The 21672-nt window shown below is 42.0% G+C and overlaps 1 protein-coding gene across 2 annotated transcripts in view; it reads right to left on the bottom strand.

Moving 5' to 3' along the window:
* The window catches only part of TBC1D9 (TBC1 domain family member 9), a 115237-nt gene that overhangs the window by 56910 nt on the left and 36655 nt on the right, over nucleotides 1-21672 (bottom strand). For both annotated transcript variants that reach the window (XM_043568297.1, XM_043568306.1), the window contains exon 2: nucleotides 8753-8863. In XM_043568297.1, the coding sequence (XP_043424232.1) occupies nucleotides 8753-8863 (111 nt within the window). The remainder of the gene's footprint in view (nucleotides 1-8752; nucleotides 8864-21672) is intronic.

The raw sequence follows: 21672 nt of genomic DNA, 5'->3' as shown, positions 1-21672 counted from the left end.
AGCTGGAACAACAAAGAAAGCCGGTGTCGAGAGTGAGAACCCTTCAGGAAATCCAAGTTAACCCAAGTTAAATCATTCTGCAGTAATAAAAACTACATTGACACTTGATGGGCTTAAGGTTACCGAGAAATTAATTTTGGAAAAGTGGGAATCTTTATCATTCAGAGTAGAGTTTTGTTTATGTTTTGTTTTGTTTTGTTTTTAAGAATACTAGTCACAGGCCCTGTGCATATACCCGGGCAAAATGTAAACATTATTTAAGATGATTAAAAATACAAAATCATCCTAGCCTAGACTTTCATCTAGCTTTAAATGTATCTTAAAGCACATAAAGACTACTGGAAATAAAAAGGAAAAAGCATTAAGAGGGACCCACAAATGGATTCTATCAGATCTGGCCTCTGAGGATTAAGAACAAAGGCTAAGGCCCTACGGATAGATATCCAGCAGACATATCCTTGTGATGCAAAACCTATGTTTAAGTGCAGTAAGTACGACTGAGGTTGGATTATCTGGAATAATAAGAAGCCTGGTTATTGGGGAGCCAAAACCATATCACGGAGCAGAACACAGACTTTGATGTCAAAAAGGTACACCTGGTTTCAAAAGTACACATACTGACTTTGGGATCATAGGTAAATTAGCTCATTTCTCTGTGCTTCAAACACCTCATCTGTAATACACAGGTAACAACACCTGCCACATTGGTGTGTGCTAGAATCAAAGAAGATACTACGGGCATGTGAAGTCCTTAGCACAGGTCAAGAAAATACAAAGCACTAAATAAACAGTCGCCTTTGCCACTCTAAGTAGCAGAACATAAAGATCTCATCTTGACTTGTGATGGAGAAGATATTTTGAAAGTCTGATGTCAGGGCACTAAGACATCAGCTGTTTAACCCTTGCCTGACTAACATGCACTCAGCAGAAATCTCTCTGGCCATGGCATCATTCTGTTTGGATTGCAAAGTGTACACATTATTGAAGTAAGGCATGCATAGAACTCCTTGTGGAACTATTGTAAGCTTTTTTTTTTCACATTTATTCATTTTTGAGAGAGAGACAGACAGAGTGTGTGCGGGGGGAAGGGCAGAGAGAGAGAGGGGGACACAGAATCTGAAGCAGGCTCCAGGGTCTGAGCTGTCCGCACAGAACTCATAGGCTGCAAGATCATGACCTGGGCCAAAGTCAGACGCTTAACTGACTGAGCCACCCAGGCGCCCCACTTCTTATTTTTTTTAACATATTTTTTAAATGTTTATTTATTTTTGAGAGAGAGGTACAGAGTGTGAGCAGGGGAGGGGCAGAGAGAGAAGGAGACATAGAACTGGAAGCAGGCTCCAGGCTCTGAGGTGTCAGCACAGAGCCCGACGTGGGGCTTGAACTCATGAAACACAAGATCATGACCTGAGCCGAAGTCAGATATTTAACTGACTGAACTGCCCAGCAGCCCCTGTAAGCTTCTCATATAACTCTGTTTATAATCTCTTACCGGTCATAACAATATGCTCATAGCTTCGTAACACTTTGACAAAAGAGAAACCCAGGTAACTCATCCAGCCCTGACTATAAGAATCAGTGGTTTATTTTACTTTTTCACTTAAGTGCCAAGGTCCTCTCCCACTCTGATGGAAAGAATGTAAACGGCTATCTTTCTGGAAGGCAATCAAGCTAGAAATACTAAAAGCCTTACAGATATGTGTGTGTTTTTGGCTCAGCATAACTATTTCTATAAATTTATCCTCAAGTGATAATTAAAGGAATGTGAAAAGATTTTTTTCAGAGGATACTGATTAAGGCTGTTCAACATGCAATTAACATTGGGGGGGGGAGACCCACATTTCCAATAATACTGTGTCAGTTAGATAAATTATGTTACATGCACAATAAAATATTATCTACCTATTAAAACTGACATTAGAGAAATAGGTTTTATCAATGTGGAAAGTCTATACATAGATGTATGTATGCACAAATATACCTATGTAAGTGTATGTATAGACACACACACACACACAAAGTCTGAAAGGTGATTTGGAGGGTGGTACTGTTTTCAAATTTTTATTCTTTTTTCTTATTCTATATTTTCTAATTTCCTGCAATGAACATGTATTGCTTAAAGAAAAAAAGGAAGTTCTTTTTTTTTTTAAGCTGCTATGTTCCCAAGGATACGAGAGTAGTTCTTGAGGTACACAGACCAAGAAAGGATTATAAAATAGCAACTTCCACACTACGTGTACCTCATGTGGATGGCAACTAAATTACCCCCACATTTTCTCTATCAATTGTAGAGAAATGGCAGAAACAGAATTAGCAATCTTTAATTAAACTCTGGGTCTTACCAGTTGCTGACTAAAAGAAGGTTTAATCATAAAAGCCAGGATGGTGTTGCTAGGCTGGGAAGGGGGAGAGCTGAGAACTTGGTCTCAGCTCTGCACTAACCAGCTACAGCTAGCATTGTGAACCTGGGCGATTCCCCTTGCCTCTATCCTATTAAAATAAAGATGTTGGACAAGATGGCAGCTAAAATATCTTTCAGTTCTGAAAAAGCTTCTCTTACAGCAAAGACTTAGTTCTGAATGAACATCTAGACCCAGATGAAATTCTGGGATGGTAAAGAAAAGAGAAATTAAATCAATAGGCAGCCAAATCAAGGCAGCATGCAGGGCTGTGTCATCTGTGAAATGCCCATCAAACACACATCCTCCACCCTGTTTCCTTTATCAGTCCTGCTGGAAGGTCAGATATATCTAGAGGGAACTGTCAACAGCTCCTTCTTTCTTTCTGTTTGTTGCTCTTCTTGGCGGTCCCAGACTTCCTCTGTAGACAACGTCCTTGGAAATACCACCATTTTTATGTGTCTGTATTTTCACTGAGGTTGTATAACCCTTCTTACTGTTAGAACCTTCTCTAGTTCTTCTAATGGGGAAAGCCAAATGGGTTGCCTTCTACTTAAATCCACTTAAGGCCAAGGAGGACAGAGAGAACTAGGCTCTCTCCTGCCTCTGGGGCACCAAGTCCAAAACACTAGCTGCTGGGGGAAGACCTATAGCTGTTTAGCGCCCTAGTGAGAGTCTCAGGTGCAAAACAGTTAGTCACCTGACTGGTGGGGAGTGGGGGCGACTGTGAGAATATAACGAGCTCAACAAAGCTGGCTGTCCAAATCCCTAGGATACTGCTTTCTTTATGATCTTAGAGATCGCAAAAGGTATAATTCACTGCATAAACCACTGAGCAAAACGCACTTTAGCAAGCTACAATTGATGGTGTGATAGAATATCAACCAAAGAGAATGGTGGCTTCATTTTGGGCAGTAGTGAAAAGACACGGCCATTATTAGGAAGGTTTTTGGCTCTCCTTCCCAATTAAAGGTCTCAAGGAAATGTAAAGCATCAATTTCTTCAAACCAATCTGGATACAACCGTTAAAAGATTAGAAGAAGCATATGAAAATAGTGTTTTACCAAATAACTCCTGTTTTTCCCATTCTTCTTTATGGATCATATTATCGCCAAGGGCCAGGTGATTATTATATTGGGAGCAAGTGAGACTAGGCCCATAAGACTCCTTCTGCCTGGCTCTTTGTGGCTCAAGTGAAAGGCAAGTCAAACGAATAGGATTTACCACTGCTCTTCTATAGAAAGTAGTCTACGTCAAGACTCTGACAGTAGATGCTTCCTTCAATTCAATTGACATGTTGACGGTTCACAAGGTGCATGGCACACAAGGTTTTGTAATGCTATGGGTTCTACAGGGCAGTGAGTTAGACTCACCCAGTTTTCTGCTGAAGCTTCTCCCTACAGCAAAGACTCAAGAAATTGAAGCAAATTAAAAAGCTCTTGACATACTGTCTCACCAATACCAACTCTGTAGTTTACAAAAAATAACACTAAAATTACAAACCAGAAGGTCAGCCTATCAGAGAAATCTGAAAGCTGGCAGCTTCCGCTCTCAAAATCCTCTCCTGAAAGGGAGCCAGCAATTTGGGTTTTAAATGGAAATCGATAAGAAGGGCTAATGGGTGAATGGGACTTTCACGGTGGTTGTCACTTCCGTGGAGTCTTCCACAAGGAAATTCTGGAGCTCTCTCTATGGGTAATCAATACATACAAAAGCTAAAACTGTTCTGGGTTTATGATAATGAGATCATACAGTTGTGACAGGCATTACTTACTGGGAAAATGAAAGTACATCTCTTTGTGGTATAAATTATGCCATCAGCACTTACTGCCTAGTGTTCCTTAGCCTTGTTTTGGCAAATAATTCAGGAACAATTCAGCTTTGTAACTCTGGGCTCTTTCCCACATGAGCTTTCACAGAAGCATGTGCTTCGTAGAATGGCAAAGTCCCAGAAACAAACTGAAGAGTAGTAATGTCAGGTAACAGGCAAAACAAAACAAAACAAAACAAAACAAAACAAAAGGGTTAAGGCTGAGAGGGCAGGAAAAGAAGAGTCATGAGGCACAAACCAGCAGCTCATAGAAGTGTAAAAGCACACTGACCTGGGAAGGGCAGGCACCTAGAGCACTAGAAAGGCAGATAGGAGAGCTCTAAGGAGCTCCAGGCTCCAAAGGATCTCAAAAGCCTCTGGGCACAAGTGCTAGGCTGGAAGGTGAAAGAGAATGTGTGAAAGTGTCCTTTGCACACACATGTTAAGTCAAGTAGTTTAGTGGTTCTGTCTGATTTCTAATTCCCTTTCTTTTTATTTCTTCACTTGCTGGCTACAATGTCTATTTTAACAGGATTCTAGAATATTTGCCAACTAAATGTGACACTTTCCTCACCAACCACCCCAGGGCATTCCCCACTCTACAGTAGCTATTGGGTTCTTCCCTTTTGTATTGAATAAATGGCACAGATGGCTGGAATGTTAACTTATAGGAGCCTGGGTTACACTGGTAAGTCTGTCTTCTTCAGGGTCCCAGCTTCCCTCTTCCTTTAGCCTTTATCTCCTTCCTCTCACTCCAATCCCCACCCTTCACCCCTAGGTGGTTTTCTCCATGCCCTGCACCCTGATGCCATTCCTTCATTCACCAGAATGCATAAATGACTGATTAATTCCATCATGTCTCATGGGGCTGTTTGCATCTTAACCAGAGTAACTTGAAAGGGATACAACACTACAATGTTAGAATTTCAGGTACCATTAAATCCTTGAGGGAGCATGAATAGAGCACTGGAGCCTTCCGGCAGCTGGGACTCACACCCAGATCATTTCCCCTACCTATGTAAAAGGCCAGCTGAGATTCCTGACTTTAGTTGGGCACCCTGCAATCAACTGGCAGCGTGTGGTACTGGTTCATACTGGGCTATAACTGAATATTTACTTATGTTCTCAAGAGCAGAGACCGGATCTAATTATTTCTGTATCTTTAGATCCGAGCACAGCACTTCCTGCTGAGTAGAGATCAGTTCAAAGACTGAACAAAGTCAATTGAAAAAGCTCCCAATGGCCAAAGCTAGAATGATTTGAGCAACAAAATAAAGTGGTACTGGACTGCCCCAATAAATATATATGATTCCACACTGATAAAAATAATTGAATAAATTAAAATTCCCCACTCCTTAAGGGTGGGCTGTGCATAGTGACTTCTTCCCTGAGAGTATACAGCATGGAGAGGAGGAAAAAATAGTAACTTAACAGTGGAGAAACCCAAAAAACACTACTTCCGCTGGGTGATCAAAGAAAACATCATCAGTCATACATTGACAATATGTACCCTTGCTTGACATAATGTGATAAAAATAGCACTTTATCTCTGTGATGTTCCTCAGTAAAAATCCATCACCTCAGCTTAATCATGAGGAAAACATCAAATTCCAATAGAGGGACCTTCTATAATATACCTGACTAGTATCCTTTAAAAGTGGCAAGGTCATCAAAAACAAGGGAAGCCTGAGAAACTTCCACAGCCAAGAAGAACCTAAAGAGACATGACAACAAAATATAGTATCCTGGATAGGATCTTGGAACAGAAAAAGGACATTAAGTAAAAACTAAGGGAATCAAGGGGTGCCTGGGTGGCTCAGTCGGTTAAATGTCTGACTCGACTTCAGCTCAGGTCATGATCTCATGGTTCATGAGTCTGAGCCTTGCAATCAGCTCTGTGCTGACAGCATGGAGCCTGTTTGGGTTTCTGTCTCCTGCTCTCTCTCTCTGCCCCTCCCTCACTTGCTATGTCTCTCTCAAAAAAATAAAAAATAAACTTAAAAAATTTAAAAAAAAAAACTAAGGAAATCTAAATAAGCTCTGGATTTTGTTTAGTAATAGTGTATCAATATGAGCTCATTAGCTAAAACAAATGTACCATAGTAAGATGTTAATAATAAAGGAAACAATGTGTGTGAAGGGCAGATAGGTGCTCTCTGAACTATCTACTCAATTTTTCTATAAATCTAAAACTGTTCTAAAAAATAAAGTCTAATTTGAATTGAACCAGAAAAGACCCCAAATACCCAAAGCAACCTTGAAAAAGAAAACCAAAGGAGGCATCACAATCCTGGACTTCAAGCTATACTACAAAGCTGCAATCATCAAGACAGTATGGTATTGGCAAAAGAACAAACACTCAGATCAATGGAACAGAATAGAGAACCCAGAAATGGACCCACAAACGTGTGGCTAACTCATCTTTGACAAAGCAGGAAAGACTATCCAATGGAATAAAGACAGTCTCTTCAGCAAGTGGTGCTGGGAAAACTGGACAGCGACATGAAGAAAAATGAACCTGGACCACTTTCATATACCATACACAAAAATAAACTCAAAGTAGATGAAAGACCTAAACATAAGACAGGAAGCCATCAAAATCCTAGTGGAGAAAGCAGGCAAAAACCTCTTTGATCTTGGCCGCAGCAACTTCTTACTCAACACGTCTCTGGAGGCAAGGGAAACAAAAGCAAAAATGAACTACTGGGACCTCATCAAAATAAAAAGCTTCTGCACAGCAAAGGAAACAATCAGCAAAACTAAAAGGCAACCTACAGAATGGGAGAGGATATTTGCAAATGACATAGCAGATAAAGAGCTAGTATCCAAAATCTATAAAGAACTTATCAAACTCAACATCCAAAAAACAAATAACCCAGTGAAGAAATGGGCAAAAGACATGAACAGACACTTCTCCAAAGAAGACATCCAGATGGCCAACTGACACATGAAAAAATGCTCAACTTCACTCATCATCAGGGAAACACAAATCAAAACCACAATGAGATATCACCTTACACGTGTCAAAATGGCTCACATTGACAACTCAGGCAACAACAGATGTTGGCGAGGATGTGGAGAAAGAGGATCTCTCTTGCATTGTTGTTGGGAATGCAAGCTGGTGCAGCCACTCTGGAAGACAGTATGGAGGTTCCTCAAAAGATTAAAAATAGAACTACCCTAAAACCCAGCAGTTGCACCACTAGGTATTTATACAAGGGATACAGGTGTGCTGTTTCGAAGGGACACATGCACCCCCATGTTTAGGGCAGCACTATCCACAATAGCCAAGGTATGGAAAGAGCCCAAATGTCCATTGATGGATGAATGGATAAAGAAGATGTGGTATATATATATATATATATAGATATATATATATATATAGATATATATAGATAGATATATATATAGATATATATATATATATATATACACACAATGGAGTATTACTCAGCAATCAAAAAGAATGAAATCTTGCCATTTGCAACTATGTGGATGGAACTGGAGGGTATTATGCTAAGTGAAATTAGTCAGAGAAAGACAAGTATCATATGACTTCACTCATATGAAGACTTTAAGAGACAAAACAGATGAACATAAGGGAAGGGAAACAAAAATAATATAAAAACAGGGAGGGGGACAAAACAGAAGAGACTCATAAACATGGAGAACAAACAGAGGGTTACTGGAGGGGGTGTGGGAGGGGGGGTGGGCTAAATGGGTAAGGGGCACTAAGGAATCTACTCCTGAAATCATTGTTGCACTATATGCTAACTAATTTGGATGTAAATTAAAAAATAATAATAATAAAATAATAAAAATAAAATAAAATATAAAGTTTATTATTAATAATAATAAAAACCAAGTGGCAGTAAAAAATGAAAAGAAAAGTGTTCTGTGTCCTTGCTTTTCCTATGGTTATTTGTAAAGGCACAGGCAAATGAATAACTATAAAACCTTGGCCACTTTGGATGAAACATTCTTATGAGAGATCCAACAATGGCAGAGCTGTTGATCACCATTTTAAACACAGGACATTATTTCAGACTATCATCAGGCAAAAGAATTGATCCCTACCCAAGGAGGAAGCACTGTGCTAGGATATGTGTGTATCACTTAGTACACTCAAGTGTTTCACGTGTTTCTCTTCGTTTCCCAGCTGCCCATGGAGTTAGGTTGGAGTCGTGTGACTGGTTCAAGCCAACAGAGTGTGAGTGGAGGTGGCGTGTGACACGTCTGGGCCAAGGAAGTTAAATGCAGGTGTGCTTCTACCTCCCTCTTTCCCCTTCTAAGTTGTCCTCCTATGGAGGCTTTGTGTCACTGCGAATGGAGGAGGCCACAGGATCCACACAAGACTTCACCAGAGTGAGAAAGAAACCGCTCCTGCATTAAGCCATTGAGATTTGGGGTTCATCTGCCAAAATGGCTATGGTTATTACCCTAAAATACCAAGAGACTGCATTCCCAAATAAAGGCTCCTTCCTCTCTGGCCGAAAGTTAGGAATCATAAGGTTTCTCGGTATTTCTGAATATCACTACTTACCACAGGCAATGGTCCAATAGACCAAAGAGTCAGGAGTCTGGTACAGGATTCGGTAAGGAGCCACCCGGGCACTGGAGTCCAGCACGACGTCAAGGGTACCCACGAGAAGGCCTGAGGGTGGAGAAGGCAGAAAAATGCTTAAGGGTTTCCCCAGGGCTTCCCCAAATTCCCAGAGGCAGTGTCAACACACCCCTTCGGCTGGACCTCCCAATGGTCTTCCTCTACAACCCCTCTCGACAACCCCTCTCCTGTCGCACCCGGCCGTGACAAAATTTTCATCTTAAACATTCTGATGTTGGCTCTACGTGACTTGTTCCAACAACCACCAAGAGAAACAGCACAGGCTGGAAGGCAGTCTGCTGGTTTCAAAAGCAAGCAAAGGCTAGCAAAGCTGGTAGCTCAGTCTGCATAAGCTGGTATTCATAAATGCCCATTTAAAATAAAAATGAGTAAGGTATTAAGCATTTACATGTTGGTGTCTCTGCTCTACCTACATGAGACCCAATGTGTGTTATTTTCTCCCTCCCTCCACCTAAGAAACCCAGTCTTAATTTGAGTAACTTGCCAAGGCCAGGAACTAGTCATGTCTATCTGAGTTACTGTGTCAGGCTGGCCTACATATTATTTTAATCTGCCCCACTTTTCTTCATATTGGAAAAGTATAGTTCAGCTCAGCAACCATCAAATCAGTACCTACTACGTTCAAAGCAAACTCTGTGGGCACAAAACATAATAAGATAGAGAGTCCTTAAGGTATTTATAATCTAGGAGGAAAGAAGGCCAGAGTCTTAACACTTGTTTAGCACTGAACAAGGGCTGTGAAACAAGCATTTTCTCATCTCAGTTCCCATCGCAGTGGTAGAGTCCTTTGCCATTTGTCACATCAAACATTAAAATGATTGGAAAGGCAAACAATGCCAGGAAGGCATCCTGGTAACATACAGTAGAATTCTGTGGGTCAGGAACCTCACTGATCTGTCCGGGCCCTGGGGGAAACTTGCCCACATCATCCAAGTCTGTCCAGGAAGCCTGAATAGCCAACACATGATTTTACCTTTTTATTTGTGAGAAATGCAAATACTCAATATGCTGCTGCTCACTTAAGAAGAGGCAGCGCCTTGGGGAACCTGTGTGGCTCAGTCAGTTAAGCCTCCAACTCTTTTTTAAGTTTATTTATTTTTGAGAGCAAGAGAGAGAGCATGTGAGAGCAGGGGAGGGGCAGAGAGAGAGGGGGACAGAGGATCTGAAGCAGGCTCTGTGCTGACAACAGAGAGCCTCATTTGAGGCTTGAACTCACAAACCATGAGATTATGACCTGAGTCGAAGTCAGAAGCTCAACTGACTGAGCCACCAAGTGCCCCAAGCACCAGACTCTTGGATTGCAGCGCATGCGTGCATGTGCGTGCGTGTGTGTGCATGTGCGTGCGTGTGTGTGCGTGCATTCTCTCTCGCTAGAAGTGCAAGTCTATCTTAAAACCACCATTCCTCCAAGTCTCCCCTCCAGGAAAGTGTGCCTCTTTTATCTATCCTAAACTGGGATTAGGCACTAAACGTTTTCTCCACTATTCTAAAATAACATGGACACACACACAAACTCCACAAAGTCAAATAAACTAGATCCCTTACTTGGCAAGATGACTCCAAAATATCCCTATAAAGTAAATGCCCGGAATTATTCCAAGGTCAGATGGAAATCAGCACACAGTAGGACTTGGACTCAGAAGAATCAACTAGAAACTCTGACTAGTTTTCATCTTAAGGCAAGGCATTTTATTTTCAATGGCTTGATTTTCTCAATGATACAATGGAGACAATATCACAACTACAAGATTGCTCTGGTAATAAGACAAAATATAATAGGATTTAGGGGCAAGAGGCAGAATAGAATAAGGGCCTAAGAAACCTGGTCTAGAACTTGCCAAGACATTCCTTTGTTTAATTCGACTTATCCTTAGATGGCATGTTTACTGAAAATGGTTTGGAGTAGCACTGATGGTGGTCAAGGCTTAGAGGGGGAGGCTAAAGGTCCAGGCTCCCTTGCTCTGCTACTGTTGAAAATAAGTAGCCTCCCAGAAGCATGAACCTGACCCATAGCAGGCTTTGCATAAACTTCTGCAGAATCTGAACCAGAAGTTCTTCTGAAACCGTCACCGCCAGTATGTCTTGATGTGTTGTCTTCTATTAATGTCTTGAGGTTCAGTTCCTACCATATCGAATACTTTGATGTGCACCATACCACTGAAATTCACTTCCTTCTGCTCTGGCAGCCTGGGGTCATGGACAGAGCCACTGTGCAGTGACCCAGTGTTCAGAAGAGCTTAGCTCTGACCCTGACTCTGTTATAGCCAGTTCCGTGGTGTGAACATGCCCTAACTTCTCGTTGTTTTGACTGCCTCAGTTGTAAAGCACTTGCCTTCCTGCCCCAGGGTTATTAGTCAAGAGGTCTATGGGAGATTAACCGTAGGCAAGTCCTATAGTTGTCCTTGGTCTTTGTCCAAGGACAGGAACCTGTTTAGGCTCACTCCAAACCACAGTGACCATAGCCACCTAAACACACCAGTAAAAACAATCCTTCACTAGAGTGGAAATTAATTCATTTGTTTGATCTGGACTGTATAACATACATTAAAAATAAATCCCGACAGCCTGTAGTTTTCCACGGGGTAAGTTTCCACATAATGCCACACATGTGTTGCATTTTTGTTTTCTTTAATATGACATGGATTTACTGCGAAGAGCTCTAATTACTTTTCAATTATCTGCAGATGGAAGGGTATATTAATAGGAAAAGCAGAAAAGAACGCCAGCTAAACTGGATTCCCTTCCATGTGAACTAGAAATACAAATACATCGCTCATAACTGAGTGTTTGTAATACTTTACTTTTCTTGAATCTAAAAGAAATGAAACTCCCCCAATACTGGAAATGTCACCTACGTTGGTTCTAAAGAACACACACTTCAGTCTGGGGTTAGGGAATTCAGTCAAGGATTAGCCTTGGTTTAATGAGCCCCTAAAAGAGTGTCATCACAGATAAAGATTCTTCCAAGGGCAAGCATACCTCACTGAGCAGAGCAGCCAACAGAGACAGTCCTGGTTCTGGAATTCTTCAGTCTTGGCCCTGCCATCACCCAACTCTCACACTCAGCCTCCCCGAGCCTCAGTTTCCCCATCCTTAATGTCTCACTAGACTTTTACATTCTGTAACACACAGGAAGGAAGGTCTCTGTAAAGGTTCAACCTGATCCACTCATCTTCACCACCACAAATATCCCCGATTAAAATTCATCTGCAATATCCATTACTCTAATTAACAAAACCTCTAGTGTCACTCAGAGATAAAGAAAACTGAGTTGTTTAAAGAAGATTCTCCAGGGTGAGGGCTTCTGATTAGATGCCAGCTCACCAACACTGAGTGTGCACTCACAACTGGCACCAACCAGTTGTGACAAACTCCCACCAGGGGCACTTGGGTGGCTCAGTTGGTCGAGCATCCAACTTCGGCTCAGGTCATGATCTCGCAGCCTGTGAGTTCAAGCCCCACGTCAGGCTCTGTGCTGACAGCTCAGAGCCTGGAGCCTGCTTCCGATTCTGTGTCTCCCTCTCTCTCTGCCCCTCCTCTGCTCATGCTCTCTCTCAAAAATGAGTAAATGTTAAAAAAAATTAAAAAAAAACAACTGGCACCACCAGCTTCCACTAAGACTTAGATGAAAACTAATACCTACCATATGGTTCATGCTGAAATATTTTATTTTTTAAAGTTTTATTTATTTAAGTAATCTCTACACCCCCTGTGGGGCTCGAACTCATGACCCCAAGATCAAGAGTCATATGCTCTTCTGACTGAGCTAGCCAGGGGCCCCATGCTGAAATATTTTAAAAGTTAACTGCAGACAGTATAATATGGTAATACTCACATTAGGCACATATACAATCAGAAAACTGCCGTGAAAATTCTGTGAAAATTTAAGGTACCGGATATCCAGACAGAAAGCAATACTGTGAATTGAGGCATGCAGTTGAATCAATAAATACACTCTTCCACATTAAGAGTTGAATCAATAAATACACTCTTCCACTCTGTCACTTTGTAACACTGACTAGAATTTGCCGTCTATTTGGAATGTTGTGCTTGTCTGTCAATCCTTACCTCCCACGACCTCAAATGACAAACTCCCAATTATTTAACGCCACCTCTTTCTACCCCTCATCCCCCTCCAAGTTCTGTTTCTGTAGTACCTATTGAATTTATTTAAAATTACTTGCACATTTTGCCTTGTTCTACTTTTCCTCCTCTTTCCAGACGGAGCCCCTTACGGCGGAATCTAACAGACTCTTTCTGACTCCTAGGTCCTGAACTTTGCTTGGAGCACAGTAAGCCCTGAATACACATTTGATGAATGGATGAGTTAGGTATTTTTAAAAAACCTGAACAGTAATTTATTGCTGTGCTGCCTAAACCCTACTGATATAGAGTCAAGACTCTGGGAGAGGGAAAACATTCCTCCTATACCCACTATCCATGCAGAATACTAGGAGATGGGAAATCTTATGTAGAGAATCCAACCCCCCCCCACACACACACTCAAAATCCCCCCAAACCAACCCAGCAATCAGGATTTTCTTAGAAGTCGTATTATTCATACCTCCGAAATGGCTGTCAAAATACTGAACCTTTTATCATTTCCCACACAAAGCATTGTTTTAGCAGCTGTTCTAGTCAACTATTTCTGGTGTTAAACAATCATTGATCGCCTGAGATAACGAAATCAAATTATGGCCCTCAAAATAACTCTTCCCCACATCTACCTATTTATATTAGTTCAGGGGCATCTCATAACATAAAAATGCTGGTTTCAAGGGGATTCAGAAAACACAACAAAATTGGTATATTTAGGTTTCCCATCTGGCTGTGGGCACTGGAGGGTGTGTGACACACACAGTCATCGCTTGCCCTGGTTCTGTGCCCGGAGAGTGCCGCACATGTAGGAATGTGGCCATGACAACAATCAATCATCTACTGATGATCTTGGAATAACAATGTTAAAATGGACAGGATCTTAAAGCTTATTCAGTCTCCCTCTACCCCCTTAGCCATATGGACAGTCAGAAGTCTACAAAGATCATGGCAGCAGAAAACTCAGGGGCATGGGCTCCTGGTGCAGAAACAATAATAGTACCTTCTCAGAGAGTGCCCCATATGCCCTAAGCACTATTTGTTAATGAAATATTTCAAAACCACAGAAGAGTACAGGAAATTACAAATGCACGCACCACTACTCTGACTTTAACATTTGTCCTTATCTTTTTTTTTTTTAATGTTTGTTTATTTTTGAGAGAGAGAGAGACACAGAGCATGAACAGGGGAGGGGCAGAGAGAGAGGGAGACACAATCTGAAGCAAGCTCCAGGCTCTGAGCTGTCAGCACAGAGCCCGATGCAGGGCTCAAACCCACGAACCATGAGATCATGACCTGAGCTGAAGTCGGACGCTTAACCGACTGAGCCACCCAGGCACCCTTCTTCTCTCATTTTTTTAAACAGAGAAAATGTAACACAGACAGCAAAGGTCTCTTTTGTGCCTCCTTGATCTTACTTCCCTCTCTCCTTCACCACTGTCAGGTTGTTTTGTATTCTTCCCATCCAGGTCCTTACACTTTTATTGTCCCAAGTGTATGTACATGAATGTGCATTTAACACTGATATGCGTTTTACTTTTTATATTAATGATAAAGAGTAGATACTGTTTGGCAACCTATCGTTTTCACTCAATAATATGATTATAAAATTTACCCAGGTTATACTTGTAAATCCAATTCATCCATTTTAAATGTTGTGTAATATTCACTGTATAAATAAACTGTAAGTTACTCTTTCTCCTAATAAAGGACATTTGGGTTTATTTCCAATTTTTTCCCCTATAACAGACATTGCAACAATTTTTTTTTGTATATGATGCTTTAAGCATGTGAAAACATTTTAGAATGGAATTCTTGGGTCATAGGGTAAGTGTACCTTTAAACCTTACTAAATATTGCAAAATTGCTGTCCAAACTGATTGCCAATTTACTCTGACAAGGAAAGCAAGAGAATGTGTTTCTCCATAATGGCCCCAACACTTGGTATTATCAGTTGTTTTTTTAAAATTTTCATCAGTCTCAAGGCTGAGAAACAGTACCCATTTGTTGTTTAAAACATTTTTTTTAATGTTTATTTATTGAGGTGAGGGGGGGAGTGAGGGCTCTTGAGTGGGAGAGCAGCATTGAGATAGAATCCCAAGCAGGCTCAGTGCTGTCATCATGGAGCCCGATGCAGGGCTCAATCTCACAAACCAGAAGATCATGACCTGAACCAAAATCAAGAGTTGGAGGATTAACTGACTGAGCCACTCAGGCACCCCCATTTGTTGTTTAAGTTTGCATTTTTCTGATTACCCATCAGTTTGAGTATCTTTGCCTCTTTATTGACCATTCTGGTGTCCTGTTCTGTAAGCTATTTGCTTTTCCCACTGAGCTGAACTTTGCTGGAGACCCAGTTCAGAAATTAACAGTTTACCATTTTGAGGCTTCCACTAATATATACGCTGATCAATTCATTTCACCAAATATACACTGATCTCCCTAAAGCCTCAGAGGCAGTACACTTGGACTTACTTCTTCATATATATATTCTATATAAATGGAGAAAGTGAGATCACATTTGCAAACCTCTTTGCATCACTCCCATGGAAAGTTTCCGTAGGTCACAGGTTCCCACCTCTTCCTATCAGCTGCTCCCAAGGCATTATTGGTATATCCCCTGTAAGTCTCAGTACTTATAGATGGTACATGATATCAGGCAGAAAGTAATTAGACAGTAACACCCAGAAGCAGCTGCTGACAGTTATAAACTCCAGCCACACCATAGTTTTTTACATGTCTCCTAATGAATCTTGCTTGTAGTTTCCTCCCACTGTGAGCTCCTTGAGGGCAGGCACAGCCTTGTTGATCTTGAATTCCCGAAGCCTACAGTAAGCCCTGATATAACAAGTTCTGGCCAATTGGCCTTAAATAATTAAAACTGCCCAAGAATGATTCACCGAAAGGAGACCAACACTTGAGAAAAGGTTGGAAAATCTCACCTCAGAGAGTGTGAGGCAATACCAATCAAGCTCCCAGTCAAGCTTTGTATCATGGGAGATCAACTTCTCTAATTTCTGAAGTAATTTGTCACTTTTTAATGAATATTGAGATTTATCTGGCACTACGATGGACCAAAAGCAGAGATATTTAGGGAAAGCACACGTCTTCCTACTCTCTTCCTTTGCAAAGGAAACTGATCCAGAGACTGGCAGTTGTCGCCAAAAAACCAAGGAATTCCTCCGAAGTTTAACCAGTGTAAACTCTTGCATCCACCCACAGACTGGTAAACAATTTGTTTGCACCCCACCCTGGCCAGGGGACCAGGCAAGAGATTAGGAACACTGGTGTGCACACAGCCGTGCAGGGGGGATGCTGGCATTGGCAGGTGAGGGGTCAGCTCCGTGGTTATAAATACACCCGAGTTCATAGTGTCACCATGAACAACGAGAAGGTACACACGGGCTCCTGCAGACCAGCTACAGTATCTCTGAGAGACATGCAAGCCATGTCTGTGTTCTGTAAGGAGCTGAGGGACGCAGGTTTGTTGGGAGAGATGGTTGGGGCTGGATATGGAGGCAAGGGGTTTTCTCAGTTTTATAACCTCAACGAGTATAAAAGGCGTTCTCAAGTATGGATCCTACTGGCTAAAAGGGAGAGACCATTCTCCATGCTGGGATTCTACCTTTGGTGCAGAACAGTCTGGGCATGTTTTTATTTTCTAGTATTGCATATTTTCTAACCTTTTAGGTAAAAATGATTTCTCAACACAGTTCAAACCACTGTTGTTGGTTTGAAAAGGCCACCCACAACTCTCTCAACTTCAGCAGCCATTTCTCATGACACCATCCCAGCCACACATGCATCATGGCTGTCTTACGACAATGCCTCTCTCTTGAGGGGAGAGAGAGCCCATCTTACACACACACCACACTCACACACACACTCACATGGGGGCTTGTCAACATTTGTGGAAAGACGGAAATAATGAGAAGTCTGGTGGTCCAGGAAATATACTGCCGGCTCTGTCAATTAGGAGAGTACTTCTCAAACTATTTGTGGTCAAGAATCGGTTTGTTTTTAGTCTCCAATCTGTTATGGACTGATATTTTTGTAAGATACGGTGCGTGTGAAATACTAAAACATAGCTACAGAATATGAAAGAAGACACAAACAAGCCTCCGATTTTTTAATAATTTAATTCAACAACTTGCTCTGGGTTTCTTTTTTTTTTTAAATTTTTTTTCAACGTTTATTTATTTTTGGGACAGAGAGAGACAGAGCATGAATGGGGGAGGGGCAGAGAGAGAGGGAGACACAGAATTGGAAACAGGCTCCAGGCTCTGAGTCATCAGCCTAGAGCCCGACGCGGGGCTCGAACTCACGGACCGCGAGATCGTGACCTGGCTGAAGTCGGACGCTTAACTGACTGCGCCACCCAGGTGCCCCTTCTTGCTCTGGGTTTCTAAATGCTTAATTTCAATTTCTGTTCTGTAGCTCAAGGCAGTGGTAACAAACAGGTTGCAAACCAGTACCTAAAATGGTGCTACATTCAGGAAGATAAGGCTTGAGGGCAGTAATTTTCTCAGGACTATGTTTATTAGAATCATGCGTATACTTTTAAAGAGCACATTCGATTCTACGGTATACATTTTCATTTGGGAAATTAAAATAATTGTTTACCCACTGCAAACTAAAATGAAACTCAACAAAAATCCTTTCTCAACTGAAGGCAAGAATACATGAATGGGGGGAGGCATGAGGTTTTCATCGTGTATTCATCCCAAGGGCACCGGTTTGAAGTATGGAAAATCTGCACTCCTGCATTAGAGGAATCGTAGGAGACCCTGACACAACTCTTACCAAGGAGGAGGAGGCTTAGGGGGCAGAAAGACAAAGCTCAGAGAGGCAGAGCACTCCCTCTGTAGTACAGCAAAGGAATTTGGGATTGCAAGGTCTTTGACATTCATGTCCATGTAAGTACAGTAGTCCCCCTTATCCTGTGGTTTCATTCGCCTTGGTCTCAGTTACCCCCAGTCAACTGCCTTGGGAAGCAGATGACCTCCTTCTGACCATAGGTCATCAGTAGCCTAATGCTACGTCACAATGCCTGGGTCTTCCACGTCATTTCACCTGGTCACACAGGCATCGCATCATCACACATCATCCCAGGGTGAAGGTGAGTGCAGCACCATAACGTATCTTAAGTGAGAGAGAAACCACATTCACACCGCTTCTATTACAGGATATGGTTATAATTGTTCTATTTTACTGGTAGTAATTGTTGCTGATTTCTTACTGTGCCTAATTTATAAATTAAACTTTATCACAGGTATGTATGTGTAGGAAAAAACAGTATACATGGGGTTCAGTACCATCCGCAGCATGAGGCATCCACTGAGGGTCTTAGAACGTGTATGCCCCAGACAAGGGGAAAACTACTGCACACAGAAAGTTAGGGCTCCAAAGGAGAGAAAGAAGCCATGACTTTCACATTTTCCATCACGGAAGATAAAGCACAAGCTGCCTTACGCCTGAAGTAACTGCAGAAAACTGAAGTCTGAAGAGCATTTCCTCAGCAGAGACTTGGTCATATAGCCAGGTAGTACGTGCCCTTCAAATCTACCAAGCGCCCTTGAAGGCCACGTCTTCCAGGACCTGCTCCATTTCACCCTGTAGGCCTGTCTCTTAAAGTCACATGCACCTCCTCCTACAAAAAGGGCAGTTGGGATTGATTTTCCCTTCTCTTTGGGGCCATGTCTGAGAAGGAATCATTAAACTATTTTAATACATTACCTAGCACACCAGTTAGGACCAGCTACATAATTTGCAGGGCTCTCTGGCGGAAGGGGGCGGGAATGCCAAGTCCACTTGCTCAAAAGGTCTTAAGGGGTGCCTGGGTGGCTCAGTCAGTTGAGCATCTAACCCTCAATTTTGGCTCAGGTCATGATTGCTGGGTCGTGGGAGAGAGCCCCAAAGCAGGCTCAATGCTGACTGTGCAGAGCCTGCTGGGGATTCTCTCTCCCTCTCTCTCTCTGCCCCTCCCCGTCTCTGTCTCCCTCTCAAAATAAATAAATTAACCTAAAAAAATCTTAAGAATTTCAAGACAACTAGTAGAAAATTAATCCAAGCCTGGAGCCCTTATAAGATGTAGGTTCCTGTGCAACAGCACAGGCCATACACCCAGGAGGCTGGCCCTGACCCCCGCAATGTGTGGTGATCTCATCCCTACGGACAAGCCTGTTATTCTCAGACTTTTATCAGGGACTCAGGTTTGCTCTGATACAGACATATGAGGACAATGAACTGAATTTATTCAGAAAATACTCTAGGCACCTGTGTGCTCGGATTCCTCAAACGAGCCCTCAACCCAGGAAGAGGAAGGTAGATGCATTTTTGTTACATTTACAGCTGCTTCCATACATGCCAGAGGAAGTTGTCTTCGTTCTAATCTGGTCTGTAGAGGCAGGTATGAAAACCTGAACCTGATGGCTCAGGGCTGGCCAATGTCAGCCTGCAGAGTGAAGACAGAGGGGCCTTTTTGGTGCTGGTGGGAGCAGTTCATCACTGTGAAGCCCACAGTCCCTAAGAGATAAGCCACATCAATGACCTTGGGGAAACCTGGGGGTGATGCCCCTCAGACATCTTCTACTGGATGGGCCACATACTGCCCCAAGACCACTGCCAACCCTTCTTCTAGTTCATGAGACCCCCTTCTCCACAATGAAGGAAATCATGAAATAGGGGCAATTATGAATTTTAAATTACATTTAGGTAATGACCTAGTATGTCTAAAGAAATCATAGTACATCTACGCAGTGATAGACATTTTTTTTTATTATTATTATTTGAGAGAGAGAGAGACTGCGTGAGCGAGGGAGAGAGGCAGAGGGAGAGAAAGAGAATCTTAAGCAGATTCCATGCTCAGGATGGAGCCCGACTGAGGGCTCAATCCCATGACACTGGGATCATGACCTGAGCTTAAATCAAGAATTAGACGTTCAACTGACTGAGTCACCCAGGTGCCCCATAGACATTTAAAATCATGCCCTCAAGTGATTATTTAATGACCTGGTGAAACCTATTGAGTAAGTTATGTGAAGAGCACAAAACTATAATTTTTGTCCCATATGATTCCCAGCAAAATATAACATTACCATATTATAAAACATAACATGCATTATTTTTAAAGACTAAAATTAACATATTGGTGAGTAAAATAATTTTCCTTGTTTCTGTATTCTTCTGTGTTTCCAAAAGTTTCTCAAATGTACATTCAATACTTTTATGATGTAAAAAATGTTTTATCTCAATTACTTCCAACCTTCTACTCTGGGCATTTTTACTCAGAGGTAATAGCGTTAAGTAAATACGTGGTTACTGTGTTTATAACAAAGCTGCTACTTCATTTCATAAAGCCACAGGTTAGTAATTTTGTTGCCAGAACGCAATAGGACAGGTAGGGGCAATATCTAAATGAGTGGCATCCTCAAAAACACACTTTGATCGAGAGGGGCCTGGCCTTTATCTTTTAGAAAATTTTTTAAAGTTCCTTTTTCCCCTCTAGTATATGAAGTGCATCAATACTGTAAATTGACACATATTCAACCACACAGCACCATTTTGCTTAACTCAATTGTAGGGACTGCGTGTTTAACAACTAGCTTATGTCAGGAGTTTATATTCCCCAAATAAAAACTACAGACATTAAATGAATGAAATTAGTTTCGCTACTTTCATTACGGAGTCTTCCTTATGACTGTAAATACCCACAGTTGGGTTGTATGTAAGCCTTTGGTTATATATAAGCAAGGCAAAGAAAGAGGCTATCTCTACATCGGAAATGTCTGGAATAGGATGTACATTAAACTGTTAATAATGGTTACTTCTGGGAAACGACATTGATATGGCGAGACACCCCACAGGGAAGCAATCAGACTCTTTTGACTCTTAACTGTGTCTTTAGAAGTAATTATTACGCTCTTGGAACTCTATAAACCTGTACTCTTGTTCATGGATTCTAATAAGGAAATGATACAAGAACTAATAAAGTTACAACAAAATATCACAATGAATATCCTGCTCTAAGATATTATACAAGATGAAACTATGTAACCAATCCGCTCCTGCTACTTTCTGCAATGGACTCTTGGCTACCCTAAGAATTAGTCACTCTTGGCATGCCAGGCATGGGGGTGGAGAACAAGACTGCCACAAGACAAGGCTGTCTTTCACCAGGGACTCTGGTTGATGCTAACACACAGGACTCAAAGGTAGCCTAGAGTGAAAAATGAGGCAGGCAATCACAACCTCTTCAAGGGAGCGTGAGCTGAGAAACGCCAAGAGAAAAGCCAAGTAGCGACAGAAGTGGAAGATGAAAGGATTTCATGAAAAGAGTATGTAGCACACAAGCCAGATGACAGGAAAGCGGAAAGACCGAGGTAAAGAAAAGACGTAAAGCAGAGGTCAAGAGAGCCAGCCGTGGGCAAGAAGAGAGAAGAGGAGAAGGCAGAGGAGCAGCACGGGATCCCTGGTAGCGGGGAGGGGAGGAGCCGAGCCACTTCCCCCACTGCCCTTGGCTTTCTGTCGGCTCTCCAAGCCTGGTTCCGGTTCCTGTGTGTCCTGGCTACGAACACCAGGTACTAGAGGTAACCTGAGTTCCTTGCAACCCAAATAGCCCAACGAAAACCCTAGCTAACCTTGCTCATCTAAGATGAACTGAGTAAACATTCCCTTCTCCTACAGCAAGACAAGTGCTATGTAACAAAGTATTAGGGCAGCAACTGCCAAGTAATAACATGCTT

Source organism: Prionailurus bengalensis, chromosome B1 (genome assembly GCF_016509475.1).
Source record: "Prionailurus bengalensis isolate Pbe53 chromosome B1, Fcat_Pben_1.1_paternal_pri, whole genome shotgun sequence".
In the NCBI taxonomy this organism is placed as follows: domain Eukaryota; kingdom Metazoa; phylum Chordata; class Mammalia; order Carnivora; family Felidae; genus Prionailurus; species Prionailurus bengalensis.
Note: the sequence above shows the minus strand (reverse complement) of the source record. Positions and strands in the feature narration are given on the sequence as shown.